Below are 23,767 nucleotides of genomic sequence, written 5' to 3'. Positions count from 1 at the left end.
GTTAAAACCTTAACGCCTGTCCGCCATGTTTGGAACGACCGGTCAGCCATGTTTGGAACGACCGGTCCGCCATGTTTCAAACGACCGGTCAGCCATGTTTGGAACGACCGGTCAGCCATGTTTTGAACGACCGGTCAGCCATGTTTGGAACGACCGGTCAGCCATGTTTCAAACGACCGGTCAGCCATGTTTCAAACGCCCTCAGTTATGATAGACTACCAGCAGGCCACAGTGGCGCTACCGTGTTCACCGAGTGTCAGCTCATATGTCTTACCACAAGTAGCCGTTGCGACCTTGTGTGACTATTGTTTGAAATCGATGCGACCTCATCAGACAGTTCCTCAATGCACGCATGGTTTTAATACCAGCAAAGCGGGAAAATGTTTTGCATCTTTAAAACTTGAAAAATAGCTGCGTGCTCCTATAATCATCAGAAGGCGTCATGTTCATCTCCTGATCATGTATCTTATGAATTCACTTTTCCAATATTGTAAAAGGGTACATGTATATTATAAAGGCCAATTTGAAACTGAATATGGCACAGATGGCACAAAAGACTCCATTCTGTCAAGTTTGTTCGTGAAATTAAATCTTCAAAATATGTTCAATCATAACAACGGCTGCATGGCATAGTGGGTAAGGCGCTAAGGATCAAGTGGCGAGGGTTCCGAGTTCGACCCCGCCCAAGGATTATTTTCAATTTTTTCTTTTCACGAGAGCGTCTCTGTGACCTGTCTCGTCGATGAAATTGTTGTGTTTGCAGTCAAGTGAGACCTGTCGCTGGTTGTCTATCATGTTTCAAGTGCAGTTGGTCGTTTGGTGGTCGGGCGTTTGGGTTTTTTAACTTGGCCGTTCGGGGATTTATGCAGGAATGTCAGCTTTAAACACTATTTAACTATCTAAACTACAATCAACATTTCGAATATTTTCCAAAATAAGCCGAAAGATAAGCAATTTTCTTACATTCAACCAGCAATTCGTATTTAAAGTGTTTAGTACGGTACATCAATGGTATGATACAGTATTGTACGGTATAGTGTAGTACAGTACATGTAGTTAATAATGTGTTGTCCTTGATGTAGTGTGTGTTCATGTTCCACCACTGCCATGCTGGTTGTGGATGTCTTGCACTCTGTGTTGTCCTATGTCACGATGTCCCTGGATGAAGATATCTCATGACATCATGGGTTACAGGCTTTTAAGAAATAGAGTCCTATGTTTGAAGACACGAGGAGGTTTTGTTTGTGGAAAGCTGTTTGAATAGTCACAATCGGCAACTTCGGTTTCGTCTTCCACGATATCATCCACAGTAAATGAAAAGACTAAATAGCATTTTTGATTTTTTTGTAGCTGAAAGTGTTATGTCATCGTCCGAAAAAAACAAAGAAATCGAAAGATAGTGGGTTGGTTAGTGGGAGTTAAAACGTTTTGATTCGCTAACCTATTTGATCTTATAACATAAAAACATCCGAATAGATTGAAAATGTAGCAAAGATAGTTTTTACTATCGATGGTACAGCAGTCTAATAACATTTACTAACAAACTATTGAAATACGTGATCATGACATAGAGGCTGGACATTTGACAGTAAAGGCTATTTTGGACCACACCATTTTTTGACATGTTCTCTGTGTATAAAAATATATCGCTGTCAGTAGTTCGTAGGAAGGTTGTGGTAGTCATTTTTTGTGAAATTGTGTCCAAGATAGCTAGGTCAGTGCAAATGTAAAGGCTCAGTGTTGTCAAGATTCATTCAATTAGCCCATCTCATTCATGAGTTTTCTTTACCGACCTCAACCCTTCCTAAAATAGGCTTGCTTGAACACCTAAACCAAATAGGTATGTTCTCAGAGCCACCTCATCGTGTTAACTGACAAGGTAAGGGTAAATGACTGTTCAGAGACGTTGTACACTTTCCCGACTCCCGCTCTCTCTAGCTGAACTGGGAACATTACAGGTTGCGCTCATCGGCCCAGATGAGGATAAACTAGAAAGGACATGCTGCATCGTCCGCTGGGACAAGTGGGATGTCGCCCATAACTTCAAGTCGTTCTCGCAGCCTAGTTCACTGTAGAGGAAAAACACTAGTTGGAGGCTTATTCCTACTTCCTCAATCTCTAAAGCCCGCAGCACAATAGCCGCCAACTTTGGCGACAAGAAGCGTTCGGCTGACGCCTCTCGACGCCAAAGTTGGCGCCAGTGGATCCCGGTCAGAGCACACCTGCCCAGAATTGACGTCCAATAGCGTCTTTTCCGCCACTTTAAGCCCGCAGCACACTAGCCGCCAACTTTGGCGACAAGAAGCGTTCGACTGAAGCCTCTCGACGCCAAAGTTGGCGGCCAGTGGATCCCGGTCAGAGCACACCTGCCCAGAATTGGCGTCCAGTAGCGTCTTTAGGGTCACTCGGAGTGTTTGGTTCACACCTTATTAACACCATTCAACATAGGCATTTAATCCGTATTGCCCTAGTTTTGGAAGCCCTAGTTTGGAAGGTTTTTAGAAATACGACCTTTCAGGGAAAAGTCGGACAATGTCGGAATTTGTCGGATTTAGGAAAAAGTTAGAAAAACCGTTAAGAAGACGGAAAAAGTCTCCTACTAGTGAAAACCGCACAACAATATACGGAATGGGAAGCACCATGGGCTCGGAGTGTGAGTCGAGATGTATGTGCAACCTCTCAAATACCGACTTTCATTCCGGAACCCAGCAACTCGCCACTGATGGAGTTCCAGCTGGCTTAACTACTGATTTTCCAAAACAAATGTACCTAACATTGGACTTTCAGCTAAACTTACTCAACCAGTTTCTTAATTGCACAGTTACCACCCTCCCTGTTCCTCTTTCCCACAAGGACATGCACTGTTCTCAAAGTTATGTCAAGCGCAAGAATATTTCTAAGTCTTCAGTTAACAGTGGCCCCTGGCGAATTCGCCCCCGTACAAATGTGGGAAGCCACATGATTAAGAAAACAGGACGTGTAGGCAGTGATTGTGCTGTACCGTGCGCTCACATTATAGACGCCGCTCAACAGGTGGTGACCAAAAGTAGGACTGATCACGGTCACTGACCACACCCTATTGCAAAACCACAACCAGCAGAATCGCTACTGTCACCCAGTTATAAAGGTGAACATCCTGACCTGGAATAGACGCTCTGTTGTCATTGCCCATTGCACTTCCCCTTTAGAACCTACATTTGTTGATGTCACCACTTAACATGCCTGAGGGTCTTGTAGAAGACCACTGCAGTGCATGAACAGGGACCCAAGCTCGTATTTTCAATTTGTTACAGTTTCAAATGCACCGATTTGATATTTGTAGGTTCCGCCAAGCAGTGACAAAGATGAAGATGATATTGAGGCGTAAGTTGACAAAAGCTCAAAAGTGTAACCTCACAAAACCCTTGAAAACACCATCTTCTAACTGTTTCGGTGCAAGCTTAACCTTTTCTGATGATGCAGGCTCAGAAAAGGCCAACATCTAATCTACATGTATTTCGGAATTTTCAATTCCTTGAATCAAGTCAACATCTTGGTGTTTTTCTTTCTCTCGCATTTTGGTCCCAGGTTGCAGAAGCTTACGATGGATTCAAAGTTTACCATATCGTTTCGTGTCCTCCCCTACAGGAATCTCCTCCTCCCAGATGGGGTTCCAGCTGACAGATCGCGAGCCCAATTTATCGTCAAAATCTATCGAGCCGAGGGTCTCCCCAAGATGAATACAGGCATCATGGCAAACGTCAAGAAAGCCTTCACCGGTGAAGCAAAGGATTTGGTGGATCCGTATGTGCAGGTCACCTTCGCCGGACACACGGTAGGTTGCTTGTAAAGAAATGGATTTACCACTCGGCTTCTTCTTTCTTCCTAAGCCCGTCGCTCCTCTGAGAGCATAGGCCGCCAACAAATCCCCCATAGTCTTCTGTTCCTGCGATCCCCTCCAGCTCCCGCCGAGAGTGACCATGGTCTTCATGTTACTCTCGAGGTCAACCACTTGCCTAATAGAGAGTAAATTCTAAAACTTCACTACACAAACCCCTATGTTAGTCAGATGACCTCGTTTACCAAAATATGATCTCATGGTGCCTGGCCCGTTCGTTCTTTCTATAGCTATCTCTTCTGATTACAGGGTAAGACGTCTGTCAAGAAAGGAGCCTATGAACCAATATGGAATGAACAAGTTGTCTTCACCGAGATGTTCCCACCGCTATGTCGGCGCATGCGCATCCAGCTTCGCGACAGTGACAGCGTCAATGATGATGTTATTGGAACTCACTTCCTCGATTTGGCAAAGATCTCGGATGATCGAGAGAAAGGTGAATACGACGTGACTCAGGCAATATCACAAAAGTAATATGAAGCCGTACTATGTTGATGATGATGACAACGGTTCCTGTTTGAGTATGACCTCGTGATGCCAGCATACTTTGAGTTTACTGAAGAAAATCGGAATTTCTAAACCTGATATCTAGATTACAAGAAGTCTCAATTTTGTGTCAAAGAAATATGAGTATTTTAACACAGGAAACATGTTGGGATACAGCTGAAAACATTCCACATATTAAAAAGTGGGTCGATTCTTGCATCTGATATTCCTCGTTGAACTATTCGTGGGTTTGAAAATGAAAATTACTAGTGCCCCCATGATGATATCACGATAATTTTGTTTCTAATTTTCGTCAGGTTTTTTGCCAACATTCGGCCCTGTCTGGGTGAATCTGTACGGTTCAACACGGGACTACTCACTACTCGACGAGCACAAGCAACTGAATGAGGGTCTGGGAGAAGGTGTATCCTTCAGGGCTAGGCTACTCATCGCCCTCAAGACAGATATCCTTGATAGTCAGGAGAGCGGCCCTGCCCAGGTCGATATTGAACCTGCACTGCCTATATCGGAGGTAAATTGGTTTGTCACAGAACAAATTTGGTTTTGTGTGAGGGGTCTTTCAGCCTACTGACTGAGTCAAAGATTAGTCATTAGTTTTTGTAAGTCGTTGCATTTCTTATTTAACCATGGAAAATGTTGACTCTAAAATGTGCACTCTACAGTAGATTTCAAGGTAACAGAGGTGTCCACTAAAAGAAGTTTCACTATACTAGTTATCAACATGTTGATTGCGTCGATAGTCGGAAAATGAAAAAGAAGAAACAGCGTCTCAGTTTAACCACTTGAAAGAGTTTTCCGTACTGTTTTGGTTCTAAATCAACTTTTCACATATCAGAACGCCGCTGGTCGGCCAGAAGAATACTTTGTATTTGCATCGGTCCTGGAAGCAGGGATGATAGAGAAGAAGGTTGGCGACAAACCAATCCACTTCGAGATTAGTATTGGAAATGCGGGAAATCTTCTGGATGGCTATAACGAGTCGGTGCGCCGTAGCGGCGATGGGAGTGACAGTGAGGAAGGGGAGGAGCCCGACCCAGAGGCTCCTGATGGCCCCCCAGAGGAGAAAGCACCTCAGATACAGAGTACAACAGGACCGGCAAAACCAATCACAAGGGACAGGTATGTTTGTATTTGGTTAAGTCTGCTTACCATATCACACTATGCCTCTGCTTGCAAGCCTTAGGTGAGATTGTTCTCCAATCCACTCTAAGCTCCTTGCCCAATATCCAATATCCAACTCTCAGACGTCTGATGAATCATGGTGTGGAAGTCTGGTGAGAAGACGTGCACCCACATCGTTGCTTTTCAGTGATTTCCCCCGAAACTGACTCAGTCCTCTTTGATCTCTTTCCTAGGTACTACTATCACATGCCATATCATGAGGAGAAGCCGTGTGTGTATCTGAAGGCCTACTTTGAGGATCACCGTCGTAGGATGTACAATATCAACATCTTGGAGAAGATAGGTGACAAATTGGTGAGTGTGATACTATACCCTCTCTCGATCTCAGGATTAGTACCCGAAAAAAGCTCAAGTGAAGACCGAGCTACTATTCACGGATATAGCATTTTGTCTCGGAACAGAAAGAAGAAGGACTCTATATAGTATTTAAAACCTGGTTGGCACCTCGCTTGTTTTCCCTTCTAATTGGCCTGTGATTTCATTGTCAGGAGTCTGGCCTAGCAGATGTCCAGGAGATGATAAGGCAGGAGAAGCCGTTCCCTGAGAGACGACTGCGTGGTGTCCTCGAGGAGTTGATGAATGGTTGCAGTCGGTACCAGGCACTAGTCAAGGGGAGCAGCGGTGGCGCTGCATCTGGCCGGACCAAACTGGACAAGGAGAGACTGAAAATGTCACAGAGAGAAATGGTTAGTAGAATTATATCTTCTTTTAGGAGATCAGTTGATTATTGCTCCATAGAATGTTGATTTACAGCTTATTTCGCTGTACCTTGCTTAGGTTCATTAATTGTTTCATTTTACAGGATCACATCAAGTCACACGCGCGCACCTTGAAGGGCGCTGTCACCAAAGTCAACGTGAAAGAAAGACTCAAACTCGCCACATCATTCCTTGCCAAGATCAGACATCTTGCTGATGAGGTAGGGACGAATATCAAGTTTCTCTTCAGCAAACGAACTGCCTTTTGTACTAATCCAACCCTAGCTGGGAAACATTATGTGTGAAACCGAGAACCCAGTGCAAAATGGCCACAGAAGGTTTCCTTCACCACGTTCAGATGTTGACTCATCTGCTAAAAGTAATACTTAAAAAGTAAAACATTTATGTTGCAATCTTTTTCATTTGTTCCCTAGCCTCAACATGCATTGCCTGATGTCTTCCTCTGGATGGTCAGTGGTGCAAACAAGAGGATTGCCTACCAGCGTCTGCCCGCTAAGGATCTCTTGTATTCAATCGTGGAAGAGGAATGCGGCAAACTCTGTGGCAAAGTGCAGACTCTATTCCTTAGGGTAAGTATGCCATGTCCTTGATGAATGTCCAAAGTTGAAAGTTGAATCTAAACTACTTCCCAGGGGCAAATCAGTCATGGGAAGCTTAACCTGTTTTTCACGTTATTGAGCAACTACAGGTTTCATTCCTTCGAGCCTGCTCTATGAATCGACGTGGCCAGTGCGGACGTGTGTTACAAAGCTTGACTTTGTGTCCGTGTGTGAAGATAAAGACCTTCGCATGATCTCCTGAACCGTCTGTTAATGTTTGAACACATTGTGACCTTCATCAGTGCAAGGAAGCCAGTTGTGGACTACATGACAAAACTGAATCTATCGTACACCGTAATGATCAATCTCTTTGATTCTGTCTGTGAGTTATTCCCAATTTCAGTGCACGCAGAGCCTTTCAATAAAGACTCCGGTGCAAGTTTCTCCTGGTTTAACAAAAGTATCCATGTTTTGCAGCTTCCAGGGAAAAAGGCGACCGGTCAAACCGGCTGGGCAATCCAATCCAAACTGCAGATCTACATGTGGCTAGGCCTGACCAAACACAAGAAAGACTTCCTCCGGGGACTTCCAGGCGGGTATGAGGAGACCAAGGCTGTCAAGGCTTCGAGCAGGATATCGGCACCTCCTCCTCAGCTCTTACGATATTCAGGTAAATTCAATTCTCTTATAGATCGTTCCATTTATGGAAATTGACTTTTCAGGCTACTACAGCAATATAGTGTTGGCGATAACAACATAAGCCAGGTTCAACATGTTCATGATAGAAGTGGAGGTTTTTTAGATTTTGGAATTGTGTTCAATTATCCTCATCGGATTCTTTCAGAGAAACAAACATTCCAGTTGCGGGGTCACATGTACCAAGCGAGGAGTCTGATTGGGTCAGATGATACCGGTCTGTCCGATCCATTTGCACGTGTCATCTTCGGCGATCAGAGCCTGTGTACCCAGGTTATCGACGAGACTCTGAGCCCAACTTGGGACGAGACCCTGATCTTTAATGAAGTCTGCATGTATGGTATGATGGAGGACATCTTGTACGATCCACCAACTATACTCATTGAAATCTTCGACCAGGACAGTGTGGTAAGTCAGTTTGTTTGGCCTTTTCGACATTGAAAGGATGAAGTAAGATAAGGTACCGAAAGCCTATTTTGTCCTATAGATTAGGGTAAGTCTCCAATCTGAAGGTATCCCTTCCTATCCCTTCCAAATGAAAAGGTGACAATTGCAAAAGAAGTTTTTCACTTCATTCAACCAGTGACGTTATGATATAGATACCTTCTCTATCATTTTAGGGTAAATGTGAGTTTCTGGGTAGAGCTCTCGCCAAGCCCCAAGTCAAGCTCTGTAACGAGAAGTACGAGCCACCCAAGTTCCCGGTCCAACTCGAATGGTGGGACGTCTACAGAGGACCAGACCGGGCTGGCGAGCTTCTTGCATGCTTTGAATTACTTCAGGTAAGTGCTACACTCTGTTATTTATTTTTTCAAATTTTGAACATATGACACCATTGATATGTTTTTTCTTGAGGAGTTTCGTCCCAAAACGCTTTATTCGCCAAATCCACTTTTTGAGAGTTCACTATTCCACGTTGTTGTCAATAGAGAGAACTATTCATCTACCAAATTTTGAAGCAATTGGTCCAGCTTTTGCAACTATTGTCCAACTCGTATATTGATTATAAACAAACGCCTCCAAAACTCCTGATGCACTTGCCAATTGATTCAGAACTTTGATGGCAACATGGGTAGCGTTTTGGGACGAAACCTTTCAATAGGTTATCTCTCTGATTAATGGCCTGTTTGATTGCCCGTTTTCCCCATTATTCCTACCAACGTTTATGTGTGATTATACCTTTTCTCCATGTCAAAACTAAAGCAAGTATTATATCAATAATCATTAGTACAGAGTGCTATCAAAATATTCAGCGAAACTTTCTTGCTGAATTTGATAAATTTCCAATTGAATAAAAATGGCTTGTAAACTTTGTAGTTGACGTGAATTTTAATCAAAATGAGTGGAATTTTGTTGAAATCCTGTAGAATCTGCATGCAACATGCATTCTAAACATGATAAAGGGGGCAGCTAAGCTAATGGAAGGTATGTTAGATTGTTAAATTGTTAAACTTTGACTCCAATTCTAATATGAAAATTGATGAAAGGGATATCTCTGTATTTTAGGGGACTATGGTACGTCTATACCTTACATGTATACTGAATGAAGTACTGAACTCTGAATGCTAGATGCCATGGGTGTGGTTTTGGTAATAGAAGATAAAGCCTAATCTCCCTTGTTCTAAAAGTAGAGGCAGATTTGTACTGACATATGTGACCATCCCGTTGGCATCTGAGTTGTATATTCAGATACGATACATGACTGAGAATTGACTCAGGCCACTTATTACTCCTCTCAAATGCAAACAGGGACCTAAATTCGAACTGGTGTGTGTCTGCCTTCTCTGCCTTTGAGATACGAATATACTGATGACTATTGGAAGATGTAATTGGTTGCTCGTTGGCCACCGATAGTTTGAGTGGAACTTTGCTCAACTTGTAAAAATTTCTGGCGACGTAAGACGCATCATAGTTATTGAAATATGGATAAACTGACTAAGTCAGTGTCCAAAGTTTGGTACTGTGCCTGTTATCTGCAGTCTTCCATAGCAGTATGAAGGGGCATGTTACCAGAACTATGCTTTACATCAGTAGGAGGCCTTTTTCCGACTTCTTAACGGTTTCTCTAACTTTTTCCTGATTTATCTGATAGAGTCCGACTTGTGAAAAATACCAGGTCGTCCCAGAACAGGGCAATAAGGATCAAAGGCCTATGTTGAATGGGGTTAATGAGGTGTGAGCCAAACACTCAAGAGTGACCCTAAATGTGAATACTAGTTAGCTCATTCTATTAGGTCACTCTTAGTGTTTGGTTCACACCTCAATAACCCCATTCAACACAAGTCTTTTATACATGTATATAATGCCCTATTTTGGGAAGCCCTGGTATTTTTTACAGGTTTTCTGGAAATCCGATCTTTGAGGGAAAGGTCGGACTTTTGTCGGATAAACCTAGAATAAGTTACAGAAATGGTTAAGAAGCCGGAATAAGTCTCATACGATAGTGTCAGCTGCTATAGTGTTAGCCATATCGCATAGTCTCTTCGTAGATTCTCTCTCTCTCTCTCACAAACATGGCAATGACTTGAAAACTCAAGGATGATTTAAACAAATAGAAGATCCCCATGCTAATTGTAATTAATTCTTATTCAGATCCGAAGCAGTGCTGATCCCGTAAGCATTAAATATATGTCACGGAACGAATTGTTCCAACTGTGTAGAAAAATAGAGTGAAAACTGTTAGATGTCCAAATTGCTCATTTCATAGAAATATTTTGTTTTGGCATGAGGGCTCATATAAGACCCTATCTACTTGTTTTGTTTAGTAAATAGTGAATGTTAGTTGTTTTCTGCTACTTTTTCGGCCTGTGTTTTGAAAACCGTTTTTGTGGTCATCATTGGCTTCAATTGAAAATCCATAGTTGTTGCATTAAATGTTTGCAAATACCTGCAAGTGACCTACATTGTAACCCTTTTGCATGAGACCTTGAGCGAATCGCTTCATTTCATTAGCAAAATTCCAGGTGTGTTTTAATAAAAGCTTTCAATGGTGATAAGCTGTATTTTTCCCAAATGCTGAGGAGTTGGTGAAAACTATTTCACCATTGCTTGCATGAAAAAATCATCTATGAAGGTATTTTCAGAAGAAATAAGTCACAATGTAATACTGATTCACTTTATAAAAGTTTCTCTTGATCGAAGTCATTGCCATGTTTGTAGAGAGGTATGCTATGCAGAGTCAGTAGAAAGAATCGTCCTGAAGCTGAACTGTATCATCATACCCCCTTCATCTGAACTATGCTTAGTAGAAGAACTTATAAGGTGCTTGCTGTTCTTCCATTCTCTAAGACACCATATTTGTGTTATGTGCAAGGTCTTTCAGTTCTGAACTCAATTCTTATGCCTTTGTATGAACTGTGATCTGGATGATAGTATAGACCATTAATATGACTGCTACCAAAGCAGAATCTGAAGTCAAAATCAGTTGGCGAATAACTGAACTCTGGGCGTAACTATAGTGGATTGCCAGAACGCTCATCTTGCCGTGGAGGAGGAATACTCTCTGGAGTGTAACACCTCCAAGCGCAGAACGAATGATAAAGGAGATAAATGACTTCAACTCACTGTGTGTAGTAGACCTAATAACTGCCCCGTTCTTTTCCAATGTCAAACTTCAAGTATCTTGTAAGTTGAATTTCAAGTATGTTATCCACCTGAACTAATCATGTTTGAAAAAACAAATAACTAATTGTATTGATAATTGTCACATATTACACTTTTTTCCTTTCAAATGTTCATCCACAAAGGCACATTTTCCAGTTTGTCCCTCAGTTAGCTCAACATCCCAGATCACATAACACACACATCAATAAAACAACGGACAAAAGTATAACTTCCTCTTCTCGTGCAAGGCTAAACAGTTGCAGCGCTACACACTAGAAATATCATACTTTTGGGATGATTAAAGCTCCTATTAAAGATCTTATCCCACTGATATGAGTTTTCTACGCACACACATGAATTCGACCAGATTTTCTTATATTGTTAAATGTTAATCTTTGCATTCCGTCTGTCAGTACCCGTTTGATGAAAGGGAACTCCAACGACAATTACGTACTCCGATATTCCGTCGGAAAGTCGACAAATCGTGGCAAGGCCTGGTATAGAGACCATTCCATCCTGCACCATTCCTTCTTTACAATTTTACCAATTCCCTGTCTGTGTTTTCGATCCGCCCCAAGGAGAGTAGTGGAATTGCATCACACCCGAGTCATGTGTACATTATGCATGTAGTAACTGTAGATGCAATGAATGTCTACTTCAGATAATAGTCCAGACAGGAGTATTTTGATAATGTCTTACATAGGATAGAAGAAAATCACCCGCTGTCATGATAACAGAAATACATCATTTTGCGTACCGAAGAACTCGGATTTGAGACACTTCCACTGCCCTACTTGACGTCACCCCTCTCTTCTGGCCTCGACCTCTTATTGCTTCCTATGCCTTTGTTCGTGCACATTTCATAGGTGATTGGCATGATATTTCAATTGACAGTCAATTAGCATTTTCCATAACAAGTACTTTACTAACCCATATCCAAGAATTTCACAATGCGTAATCTCAGGAAGTCAGTGTTATTCTCATCATACTACAGACAAAATCTGGGGAAATTGGTATCGATTGATGATATAGATGATTTCCAGGCCGGCTCCTGGCCTACCATCATCATCACCAGTGTCACTATGGAATCGTTACCCGGGTTGCCACTTTTGACGTGGTGCTTCCTACGCTGACGTCATTGATTGCCCCCACTACCGGCCCCCAGCTCTGAAAATCATCTTAGTTTAATATCGCTATCTATTCTAATGAAACTGCTAATTGATGTGATAATTGAAATACCATACTTACGCTGGTCTTATTAAGAGTTTTAACTGACCAGATGACATTTCCTTCTCTTCTGCTGTTCATGCAGATAGAAGATAAACACAAAGGATAAAGTCCCACTCACTAATATATGGCAAATGCGGTTGATAAACTTATGGTTCTTTCAAGCAGAGCCTCGTTATTGCATCATCTGAGAAATTGGATTGCATGTGTCACATATTGCATGGCCCTAAGCATGGGTGGTCGCAGAGACTTCTTCAAATATGGATGAAAATAGTTTAGTTGGTCTGTCCTGGAGCTGCATGATAGACGGGTAAAATCTTTCTGAAAGAGGTTTTATTCTTTACTTATATGAAGTTGATTTGTAAGCATTTTAAAGCGAATGATAAGTGTTGTGATTCTTTTTGATTCAGGAGAACCATCATTTCTTTCGATATCTTAATACAATGAGGCCACGAAAGCTTTTATTAGCTTCGTTTTCGTGATGAAAAAAAAGTTGTTGCTGTTTGCGAAAACACTTGAAACCTACCACACATATGTTATCAACATGATAACATGGATATTACTGACTAGATGTCGCGCCTCAGTTCAAACTGGTACATTCTTAGTTTTGTTCTTCATTAAACTGTCTCTGAAAGCATGATTCTCAATCAAAAAACAACTCAGCAGCCACACTCAATATTTTATATCAAGCACACGATTTCAAATGATGTTTTTACATAGTTAGGAGTTTGGCTGTCCAGTTTCGTCCTAACAAATGCTAGATTACCCTTAATAATCCATGGGACACTGTAGATAATAGTCAGGAGGTTTCCAATGATGGACACTGGGAACAGTCATCATCAGTTTCGGTCACCAAAAGTATCAAGCGAAACACTATGCCAAATTTATCGCAGATGAGGTTCAAGCTCGGTGTTGCCCAAATACACATGTGACAAGGAACATCATGTACCCAGTAGGTCTGAAGTACTGTGCTGATGACTGATGCAGTTTGTATCCAATTTTCTACCAAGTTTTGTAGGCAAATAAGATGCAATCTCCTCTCATTGTTGTGGGCAGTGAATAATCGCTTATCATCGCATATGCCAACGCAGTTCACAAACACATTGTCGATAGATCAACACCGATTATATGCTTGAATTTAAATTGGTTGCAAAATTAACAGTTGCTTTTCTCACAATTTTAGGTAGAGATCATCACAGTTTAGTTTTTCAAATTAAATTTAATAGGGTGTTGTAAACTAGTAATAGCTAAGTAGTAGTCTTGTATCCAAATTTTAGGTGTCATATATGGTAATAGGTAGTCATATCATACAAGACTCTGTGGTACAGTGTGTATATTCCATTACAACATTGAATTGGAGATGACTTCCAGTACAGCCATAGCGCTTTTGTCTTCGAAAAAGCATGAGACATTGAGACAGCTGTCAAATTTTGGAAAATATGTTTTGCACTAAATGCGGTTTTTTACCTGTTATCTTAAACATAAGTGAGAATAAACATAAGAAAGTGACAAACGCGATATTGGCGACTTTTATAAAAGGGTGTTCCCCGAAATTTCTGACTCTGATAGTTTTGGACAAAATGTTCTCAAACTTTTATCAAAATATCTTTCTGTTTCACTTCATCCTGACTTTCATCCCAACTCAAGTGATTCATCCAATCAAAACGTAACATTAAGGAGGTTTTTACTTTTCTTAGCTGGCTCCTCAAGGCCACCCAGCGGAGGATGAGCTGCCCAAGATGGACCTCCCAGTCCAGGGTAAGGACCGTGGACCTATCATGCCTGTTCCGAAAGGGATAAGACCGACTCTCAGCAAACACAGGATTGAGGTACGAATCTATTTCTGCCATGAGGTATCAGATGGTAGTAGAGGGGGCTTGCTTGCTTACTTGAAATCTCTCGGGGTCCATGGACTGTTATCTTGATATCTGGTACCTAGCTGTCACAGATCCAGTGTGCAGGGCTCCTGAACTTGGGACAATTCACTTCCATTCTATATAATGATATCACTGCACGTCCTCTTTATCAGCATGACTTGATTTGAAATGTGTATTCTGTTTCTAACTTTCTCATTTTTTCAGATTCTGTTCTGGGGTGTGCGGGACCTAAAGCGACTACAGCTGCAGTCAGTTGATCGTCCCCGAGTTGACGTGGAATGTGCTGGTCACATACTCCAGTCATCTGTCATCGCCAACGCCAAAAAGAACCCCAACTTCACCACTCTCGTCAAGCTGTTTGATGTGGTAGGTATTGTACTAGACAATCTTCCAACTAGCAAAAACCTTGCTCAATTTTGGCAATGGTGAGAAAGTGTTGCTCAACTTTGGCAATGGTGAACATGTACTAACTGCAAGGGTATGATAATGAAAGAGGTCGTCCAATGGCAAACTTCATTACCTTGCTTGCTTCCTTGCTGATGATTTGACATACATTGACCTTTCGATGGCCAAAAGGACAGTAGCGTGGTAAAGAAAGTTGTCATCAACCTCATTTGTATGTTTCCAGGATCTTCCTGATAATGAGCTCTACTGCCCGCCAATCACCATTCGGTGTGTTGACTGCCGTAACTTTGGCCGCTTTGTCTTGGTTGGTACTCACGTCATCAATAACATCCAAAAATTCCGATTCGTTCCAACGACTAAGTCTGTGAAGAATGCGGCTGCCATGTGGGGAGGTAGGTCCATTTCTTATTTCATGAAGAGGTTTGTTTGCTTTGTCATATCGTCCTTTCTAAATGACGTTTCTCAACACGCATAGCGATGCGTAGTCATAGCTGAAGGGTGGACCGTAGATGAACTGAGGTTCCTCGTACCTGATGACTAGGCCACGAAAGCAAAAGACCTTTACCTGTAGATTGAGTAGACTACATCCATAGATTGACTAGACAGCTTGGTATCGTCTTTCAACATCAACAAAGTTGCGATAAACCCAATTGGCACTCCAAAGTAGTGACACATTATAACATGATGAATGATCACTACAGTAGTGTAAACGGTGTGAAAATATTTGATAAAGTAATATCAGTTCACAGGACAGAACGCGTAACGCACATCGTCTTCTTCCAGTACAGAGCCCATGGCCGTTTTGGTCGACACGTATGATGAGTAGGTTAACGAATCACGAATGAGCATGAATGCTTCTGCTTCGAAATGCAACAAGCTTGAAATATGATAATGGAATTTGTAAATAAATTGGTCAGTTGATCGAATGAAGTGTCTATCCACATGTCCATGTAATACACAATCTTCCTTCTCACAAAATGCTCATGACAGATCCATTGTATTTATTCCAGCGACAATGCAAGGTTTGGAATAATCGCTGTTCAACTAACGATATCACAACCTTGTTTTTGCAAGCACTTGCAGCAATAATCTGGTGGTTGGGTTTTCTCTGTCAAATTTACTGAATGTGTAGATGGTGGAGGTGTATATAACAAGGTTGTTACTGCGTTTTTTAAGAGACACCTCGAGGAGTCTGAGAAAGAAGGCTAGAGAAAGTTGGCGATGTTTTTGTGTCAATGTCTAAAATCAGTAGTTGGTTTTACTGATTTTTCAAAAATAAGAATATGTGCAACTTGTATCATCTCCAGGATCCTGTGAATCAGGGTAATGTTGGTACGATTCTCAATGCATAAACGAAATATTTTCTTTTTAAGTGAAAAAGTGAGAAAATGTGTGTTTGACAATTGTTGATCCCTTATTCCAGGAGCCCTCGGGAAGTTCACTGATAAGAAGGAACCAGACCGCGAGTCTCAAGGCCAGCTGCCAGCATTACCAGCTCCAGGCCTTACAGTTTCACAGACAGGGACACCACATGGGCAGACGCCTCACGGACAGACACCGATTGGCGGCGACCGGGTATCGCTGGGCCGGCAATCGGGGCAAGACACCACGGTTGGTACACCCGCCATGGGTGGTAAAATTGGCAGCATGATGGCTGCCGCTAAACAGATGCAGCAGGTCTCGAATAAAGACGAGATTGCCATTAATATTGACGAGAAAAAACCGTTGATTGGTGGCAACAAGGATGATACTGTTGTCACCGTCAGCACGGTAGGTCCATATTGGTCTGCTCCCGTTATCTCTTGATGTGGTGTTGTTCGTTTTGTACTTGTGATGTTTCTGATGTTTAGCGAGTCAAATTGTTCTCCAAATTGAGGTACTTGACAACCTTGTTTTCGCCGTTCATACAGTCGTGGGTCATCGTCTTTCCCAACAGCCCAATACATCCATGTTGTAAACAAATTCATTTAACCCAGCGTGTTGTTCAGTCATTTGATAGTGATCATTGTCTGGGTCTGTATCCACTATACAGTGACGAGGGCAGGTGATACTTTGGAGCCCTTTTCCGACTTCTTAACTGTTTATCTTACTTTTGCCTGATTTATCTGACAAAAGTCTGACATTTTCCGGCTTTTCCCGGAAATGTCGGATTTCTAGAAAACCGCTGTGAAAATATAGGGCTTCCCAAAGTAGGGCGTAAAGATCAAAAGCCTATGTTGAATGGGGTTAATGACGTGTGAGACAAACTTTCCCAGTGACCTAACTGAGCGAGCTAATTCATATTTACATTGGTTCACACCTCATCAACCCCATTCAACATAGGCCTTTGATCTTTAATGCCCTATTTTGGGAAGCCCTGGTATCACACGGTTTTTAGAAACCCGACCTTTCAGGGAAAAGTCGGACGTTTGTCGGATAAATTAGGAAAAAGTTACGAGAAGAAAACTTAGTACAGATGCCTGATATCACAACGGTGAAACACTGTTAGTGGATCCATACCTTTAAAACGTGCTTGTTGTGTTTAGTTTATGTGTTCTATTTTGATTTCACCCTAGCCTCATATCCCCGGCGACCCAAACAAACACGCCTGGACGGCACCCAAATCACAAGAGATTGAGGAAAACGATGACCTTGTTGAAATCACGGTCAAGTTTGAGGTCAGCGAGGTAAATAAACTTTCCTGTCTGCTAGCTATCAAAATCTGGTGGAGGATGTGTACTAATTATTTCTGACTTATTTTCAAAGAAACATGGTGTATGATATACTATTCTTTGTTTAATGAAGAACTGCTATCATGTGTGGGCATACCATTGTTTCACACGTTAGAGTGATCTACCCTTTGACGATGAGATATCTCTGCCCCTGTTCCCTATTCAAGAATTTACGCACGTTCCCCCCTACTACTGCATGACGTGGCCCTGTGAGCCTAATATCTCTGATACATGCCTGCACACATCCAAACTCGTCGCACAACACAACTAGCAGCAGTAGGGATCCTGACCTTCAGCATTTTTTCCTGAGTGACCTGGAAGCAGTAAGATTGTTTGTTTGGAGGGGTCATCCAATAAATATCAAAACCCAACAATGACCAGTTTCATCCATTGATAGGTGAGTCTTTCTTGACTCATCACGTACAGTGATGCATGCATAAAAACACTAACGGCCAAGTTAGAAAACACTAGCGCCCGACCACCAATCGACAAATTGGACTTGAAACATGATAGACACCCAGCGACTGATGATCTCACTTGACTGCAAAAACAACAAGTTCTCATTGACGAGACAGCTCACAGAGACGCTCTCGTGTAAAGAAAAAATTGAAAAAAATCCTCGGGCGGGGTCGAACTCGGGACCCTCACCACTTGACCCTCACCGTCTTACCGACTATGCCATGAAGCCGTTCTAGTGAAATGTCACATTTTTCCGCCATTTGATTTCACGTACAAGCTTGACAGAATGGCATCTTTTGTGTTTTCTAACTTGGTCGTTAGGGTTGTTATGCATGCATGTCAGCTTTAAGACGAGTGATACGAGCAATGATGCATTTCATTCACTAAATAATTGTGCATCCAAGCTTATACCTTTTACTCCACCAAAGGAAACTCATTGCCCCTGCGTGGCATCGCCGTTTTGCATTAATCATGTTAATCTTTCCCTCAAGTTTCGTTCATTTCTCAAACTTCCTTACATCATTAAATTTCTCTATCAAACCATTTGATTCCCACTTTGTTCTCGTCAAATCACAATCACAATCGAGCGATGTCAGAAGAGTAATCCACCCAAAAGTTAAAATTCCTTATGTGACTAAGACTTGACGAGAAACTGATGAAAGTACTGTTATTTTCAAAAAACTTGGATGTGCGCAGATTGTTGCCGAATAAATAAGATATATTGTCCTTTGTTATATTGAAAGATATGTCTGAAAGATGTTGTCCTTGAAATTCTTTATTTTTCTTTAACACATATTTCCAAAGTAGACTGGATTCAGACTTTGTTAGTTAAAAAAGCTACACGCTATTTCCATTTTTGGTTGAGGCTGTTTAGCTCCGAGGCTCGCTGGCTTTTTGTCGTTGTATGTGTTGTTAAGGTTTGTTGTCCTTCTTACAGAACGATGCAAGAGCTGACGTGGAAATTGACCCGGTATTTTCTTATTCCACAAATCTTTTTTTAAATTAAATAACTTTTTTTACATCGACTGTTACTAAATTCGTTTTAAACTTTGCTGATGACACTATGCTATTTATGTAACAGATTGTACATGTATCATGTGGTCATATAGGGTGTCTTGCAATAAATACCCAATGAAGTTCACATAATAGCAAAAGACAGACGCTGAAATGTTTGATACAGAAAGTTGAAAAACTTAAAGAAAGTGGAATTTTTGAAAATGTTGATTTTTTAAATTCAAATTTAATGTGTTTGACCACATGGTACCGATACGAAATTTCCTTTGAATTTCGATACAATATGTTAGCTCTCAGTTTCCCTTACTCTTACTGAACTTTCTTTAAAATGACTTCACTTTTCATTTTTGATGGACTCCTCTTATGGAGAAGTAAGATCGCCTCTATATCACTATAGAACTGGCATGTTTACATCGCATTGACTAGCAAAGCAATTCACCTCAAAGCCAAGTCATTTGGAAAAACCATCAAGCTGTTGCAATCAGAGAGTAGAAACGTTTTATGTTAATTCAAAATGAGTTAACTGACATGACTGAGAATCTCTTAGCAATCGCCATTGACCTAAACTACGCTCTGCTACCATGTTACCGATTGTTAGATACTGGATGTTGATTCTAGATATGATAGGGTGAAACCACCAGGAAAAACCCAGCTTAACATCCGAGAGCAAAAACGTTTGTTTCAATTCAAAATAAGTTAACTGAGAATCTCTTAGCAATCGCCATTGACCTAAACTACGCTCTGCTACCATGTTACGGATAACTAAATACTGAATGATTGTTCCAAATACAATGGTTCCAAATATAATAGGATAAACTCCTCGGGAGTCAAATATGTCATCAGATCATTGGAAAGGACCAATCACAAAATTCCAATATTGGATGATAAGCTCGTGATTAACAAAGTATGTTGTCATGTCATAGATTAATAGCAAATTTGCTAACCTTACCCATTATAATATAGGTAAGGTTAACTTATTCACCTTGTCATCAGTTGGTTATATTTTACTTTATTTCTTGGCCGGGTCTATTTGGCAAGCCGCTCGCCGAACAGGCATCTTTTTTTGTCCTGTTTGGAGAGCCGCTTGCCAAACAGCACTAAAAAGCTACCCTGTTCGGCCAGCCGGGCTTGCCAAACAGGTAAAAAAATCTACCCTGTTTGGCGAGCTGGAGACTTTACTTCAATATTAATGAGTTCGGCTCTCCATTCAGGACAAGAAAAAGTCGCTGTTTGGTAAGCCGGCTTGCCAAGTAGTCACTTCCTTATTTTCTGCTACTTAGGTGCCAAATGCGTTTTAAAAGAACGCTGCAGGCTTGTACTACACCACTCTTTAAACAGTTTCTTCTGCTCGGCTTTTTCCTTCAAACTTTTGAGATAAGCAAGAGGGTCTGAACTAGTTTCTAAATAAAAGGAGCAATGCAAAATATCATCATTATTCAGAATGGCAGCACTCAGAATTGAACGAAAGTTTGTTCTGGTTTGATTATCCAAAAGTATTAATTGAATACGGTGATTTTGTGGATATTCTGTAAAAGTGTAGAAACATTGGTTTAGACCTCAATACATTCCTGGCCTACACTTTTCAACTTGGCAACTATGATATACCATACTTCATCCAACCTGATGAACCTAGTTGGATCTATGATATACCATACTTCATCCAAGCTGATGAACCTAGTTGGATCTATGATATACCATACTTCATCCAAGCTGATGAACCTAGTTGGATCTATGATATACCATACTCCAAGCAAGCTGATGAACCTATATTTAGATCTATGATATACCATACTCCAAGCAAGCTGATGAACCTAGTTGGATCTACGACATGCCATACTCCAACCAAGCTGATGAACCTATAGTGGAATCTATGATATACCATATTCTGATACCGTTCTTCTCCTCTTAACTGGAGAGTCACATCCTGGAATATAAAACCGATTGTTGGTTTCAGCATTTAATGTTGTAAAAAAATCAATGTCGTAAAATACCATTTCAAAGGGTCTGAACAAAAGGTCGTGAATTACACGTGCACATATCAAACGTTTCAGCGGCGTGTAGATGATGTCATCGCCATGGCCATAACATTTGAGAGCGAACGTGCGGCCATGAACAACTAACTGTAGTTAACTGTATGACGTTTTATGTAATCGTCAGACCCTTGAAATGCTAAGAACAAACATCTCAATGTCTGACTTCTGCTTGCAGGGCGATGCCAAGGAGCAGAAGACAGAAGAAAACAAGAAAAAAAAGAAGAAAGCAGATTCGGAGGAAGACAAGGAGGACCAGGAGAGTCTCGATTGGTGGAGCAAATACTTCGCTTCCGTCGAAACTATGATCAAGGTATGCTTCAATGAGATTCGTATTTTTCTCGGAAAAACGGTTTTGTTAAATCCAAATCTGCAAGCTGCTGATAGTTGGTATACAGCATATAGTATATCCAACTTTATCACCAACAGAAGGCAAGTAAAGATGTATACCCCTTCAGATCATTCCCAGATTTGAGGACATTACTGAGCTATTATAGAGCTGGCCCAGCTTGGTATCAGGTAAGGTCGACTACATTACTGAGCTATTATAGAGTTGACCCAGCTTGGTATCAGGTGAGGTCGACTACATTACTGAGCTATTATAGAGCTGGTCCAGCTTGGTATCAGGTGAGGTCGACTACATTACTGAGCTATTATAGAGCTGGTCCAGCTTGGTATCAGGTGAGGTCGACTACATTACTGAGCTATTATAGAGCTGGCCAAGCTTGGTATCAGGTGAGGTCGACTACATTACTGAGCTATTATAGAGCTGGCCCAGCTTGCTATCAGGTGAGGTCGACTACATTACTGAGCTATTATAGAGCTGGCCCAACTTGGTATCAGGTGAGGTCGACTACATTACTGAGCTATTATAGAGCTGGCCAAGCTTGCTATCAGGTGAGGTCGACTACATTACTGAGCTATTATAGAGCTGGCCCAGCTTGGCATCAGGTGAGGTCGACTACATTACTGAGCTATTATAGAGCTGGTCCAGCTTGGCATCAGGTGAGGTCGACTACATTACTGAGCTATTATAGAGCTGGTCCAGCTTGCTATCAGGTGAGGTCGACTACATTACTGAGCTATTATAGAGCTGGTCCAGCTTGCTATCAGGTGAGGTCGACTACATTACTGAGCTATTATAGAGCTGGCCCAGCTTGGCATCAGGTGAGGTCGACTACATTACTGAGCTATTATAGAGCTGGTCCAGCTTGCTATCAGGTGAGGTCGACTACATTACTGAGCTATTATAGAGCTGGTCCAGCTTGCTATCAGGTGAGGTCGACTACATTACTGAGCTATTATAGAGCTGGCCAAGCTTGGTATCAGGTGAGGTCGACTACATTACTGAGCTATTATAGAGCTGGCCAAGCTTGGTATCAGGTGAGGTCGACTACATTACTGAGCTATTATAGAGCTGGTCCAGCTTGGTATCAGGTGAGGTCGACTACATTACTGAGCTATTATAGAGCTGGCCCAGCTTGGTATCAGGTGAGGTCGACTACATTACTGAGCTTTTATAGAGCTGGCCCAGCTTGCTATCAGGTGAGGTCGACTACATTACTGAGCTATTATAGAGCTGGTCCAGCTTGGTATCAGGTGAGGTCGACTACATTACTGAGCTATTATAGAGCTGGCCCAGCTTGGTATCAGGTGAGGTCGACTACATTACTGAGCTATTATAGAGCTGGCCCAGCTTGGTATCAGGTGAGGTCGACTACATTACTGAGCTATTATAGAGCTGGCCCAGCTTGGTATCAGGTGAGGTCGACTACATTACTGAGCTATTATAGAGCTGGCCCAGCTTGGTATCAGGTGAGGTCGACTACATTTCTGAGCTATTATAGAGCTGGCCCAGCTTGCTATCAGGTGAGGTCGACTACATTACTGAGCTATTATAGAGCTGGTCCAGCTTGCTATCAGGTGAGGTCGACTACATTTATAAAGTGACTATTTGATTTCAGGCTTCCCAATTTTTCTCTGGAATTTTCAAATTTTATCTTGTCATACTCGAATCTTATATTTTGATTTTTTTTCCCAAAATTTCTCTTATGGTACATTTGATAAAACCACGCGCGAAAGTTATTACAATAAGAGAGTGAAATAAATGTTAAAAGACCCCATGTGGAGTTATTTGAGAGAAAAATCCTGACCCTCCTGACGTCTTTCCCTTCCAACTTTTAATTCCCTTTCTACAATTATGTTCTATATATTCTTGAACCTTGAAAATGAAATTTACCACTCACTGGCAAGATCCAATGCTTCTGTTGGTACATCAACTTGCTGGGGCTGCTCGTTTTCTCAACCGGTGAATACCGTTCAACACACTGAGACATGCTACAACATTGATTGTCTTCGCAACCATCCTCAACCCTTCACCCTCTCTCCTCATTATCTGTTCCTCTTCATTCCTGTATGAGTGTTGCCCCCTCCTTGTGTAGTGCTGAAATAGGTGTTCGCATCTCTTTGAAAAACACCAATCTTCTCACTCGGTTGCACCAAATAGCATAGGAGGTTATTAGAAGCATGTGCAGTAGTTTCAGAAACCAATATCACAGTCGTTACCATTATTTTAAGGGCATGGCAGAATGCTTGCTTTGTAGAAAGCTGTAGATATTGTGAATAAAACAAGAACAGAAACGAAAATTTCTCGAAAAAGACTTGACATCATACATTCAGCTCGATTCTCAATTCACATCAGTAAAGTATGGTACACACTAGCAATATCCCTCTTGCTGCAACTATTTTATTGGTTCAACCTGCTTTCCATCTCAGCCGAGGTAACATCCTATCCAACCCTCCCACTGTCTTTGGTGAACCTCCCCTATTTCTTCGTTTGAATGATTCTCTGATCATTCTCTCTATAAAGGATTTTGATCCATGAAATTTTGAATTCTAAATTCTGAACTCACAATTATTTA

General features: G+C 41.6%; 1 protein-coding gene across 1 annotated transcript in view; it reads left to right on the top strand.

The window, feature by feature from the left end:
• LOC135487074 (otoferlin-like) overlaps window positions 1-23,767 on the top strand; it is a 119,196-nt gene that overhangs the window by 77,237 nt on the left and 18,192 nt on the right. Inside the window, exons 17-36 of the mRNA XM_064770410.1 lie at window positions 3,323-3,363; window positions 3,628-3,814; window positions 4,127-4,313; window positions 4,681-4,895; window positions 5,220-5,503; window positions 5,740-5,860; window positions 6,055-6,252; window positions 6,369-6,485; window positions 6,699-6,854; window positions 7,302-7,494; window positions 7,669-7,928; window positions 8,141-8,302; window positions 11,537-11,620; window positions 14,048-14,179; window positions 14,432-14,593; window positions 14,856-15,024; window positions 15,416-15,454; window positions 16,056-16,402; window positions 17,188-17,298; window positions 21,025-21,159. Of these exons, the coding sequence (XP_064626480.1) occupies window positions 3,323-3,363; window positions 3,628-3,814; window positions 4,127-4,313; window positions 4,681-4,895; window positions 5,220-5,503; window positions 5,740-5,860; window positions 6,055-6,252; window positions 6,369-6,485; window positions 6,699-6,854; window positions 7,302-7,494; window positions 7,669-7,928; window positions 8,141-8,302; window positions 11,537-11,620; window positions 14,048-14,179; window positions 14,432-14,593; window positions 14,856-15,024; window positions 15,416-15,454; window positions 16,056-16,402; window positions 17,188-17,298; window positions 21,025-21,159 (3,300 nt within the window). The remainder of the gene's footprint in view (window positions 1-3,322; window positions 3,364-3,627; window positions 3,815-4,126; window positions 4,314-4,680; window positions 4,896-5,219; window positions 5,504-5,739; window positions 5,861-6,054; window positions 6,253-6,368; window positions 6,486-6,698; window positions 6,855-7,301; window positions 7,495-7,668; window positions 7,929-8,140; window positions 8,303-11,536; window positions 11,621-14,047; window positions 14,180-14,431; window positions 14,594-14,855; window positions 15,025-15,415; window positions 15,455-16,055; window positions 16,403-17,187; window positions 17,299-21,024; window positions 21,160-23,767) is intronic.

This window comes from Lineus longissimus, chromosome 4 (assembly GCF_910592395.1).
Source record: "Lineus longissimus chromosome 4, tnLinLong1.2, whole genome shotgun sequence".
Taxonomy (NCBI): domain Eukaryota; kingdom Metazoa; phylum Nemertea; class Pilidiophora; order Heteronemertea; family Lineidae; genus Lineus; species Lineus longissimus.
This window is presented reverse-complemented; position numbering and strand designations above follow the sequence as displayed.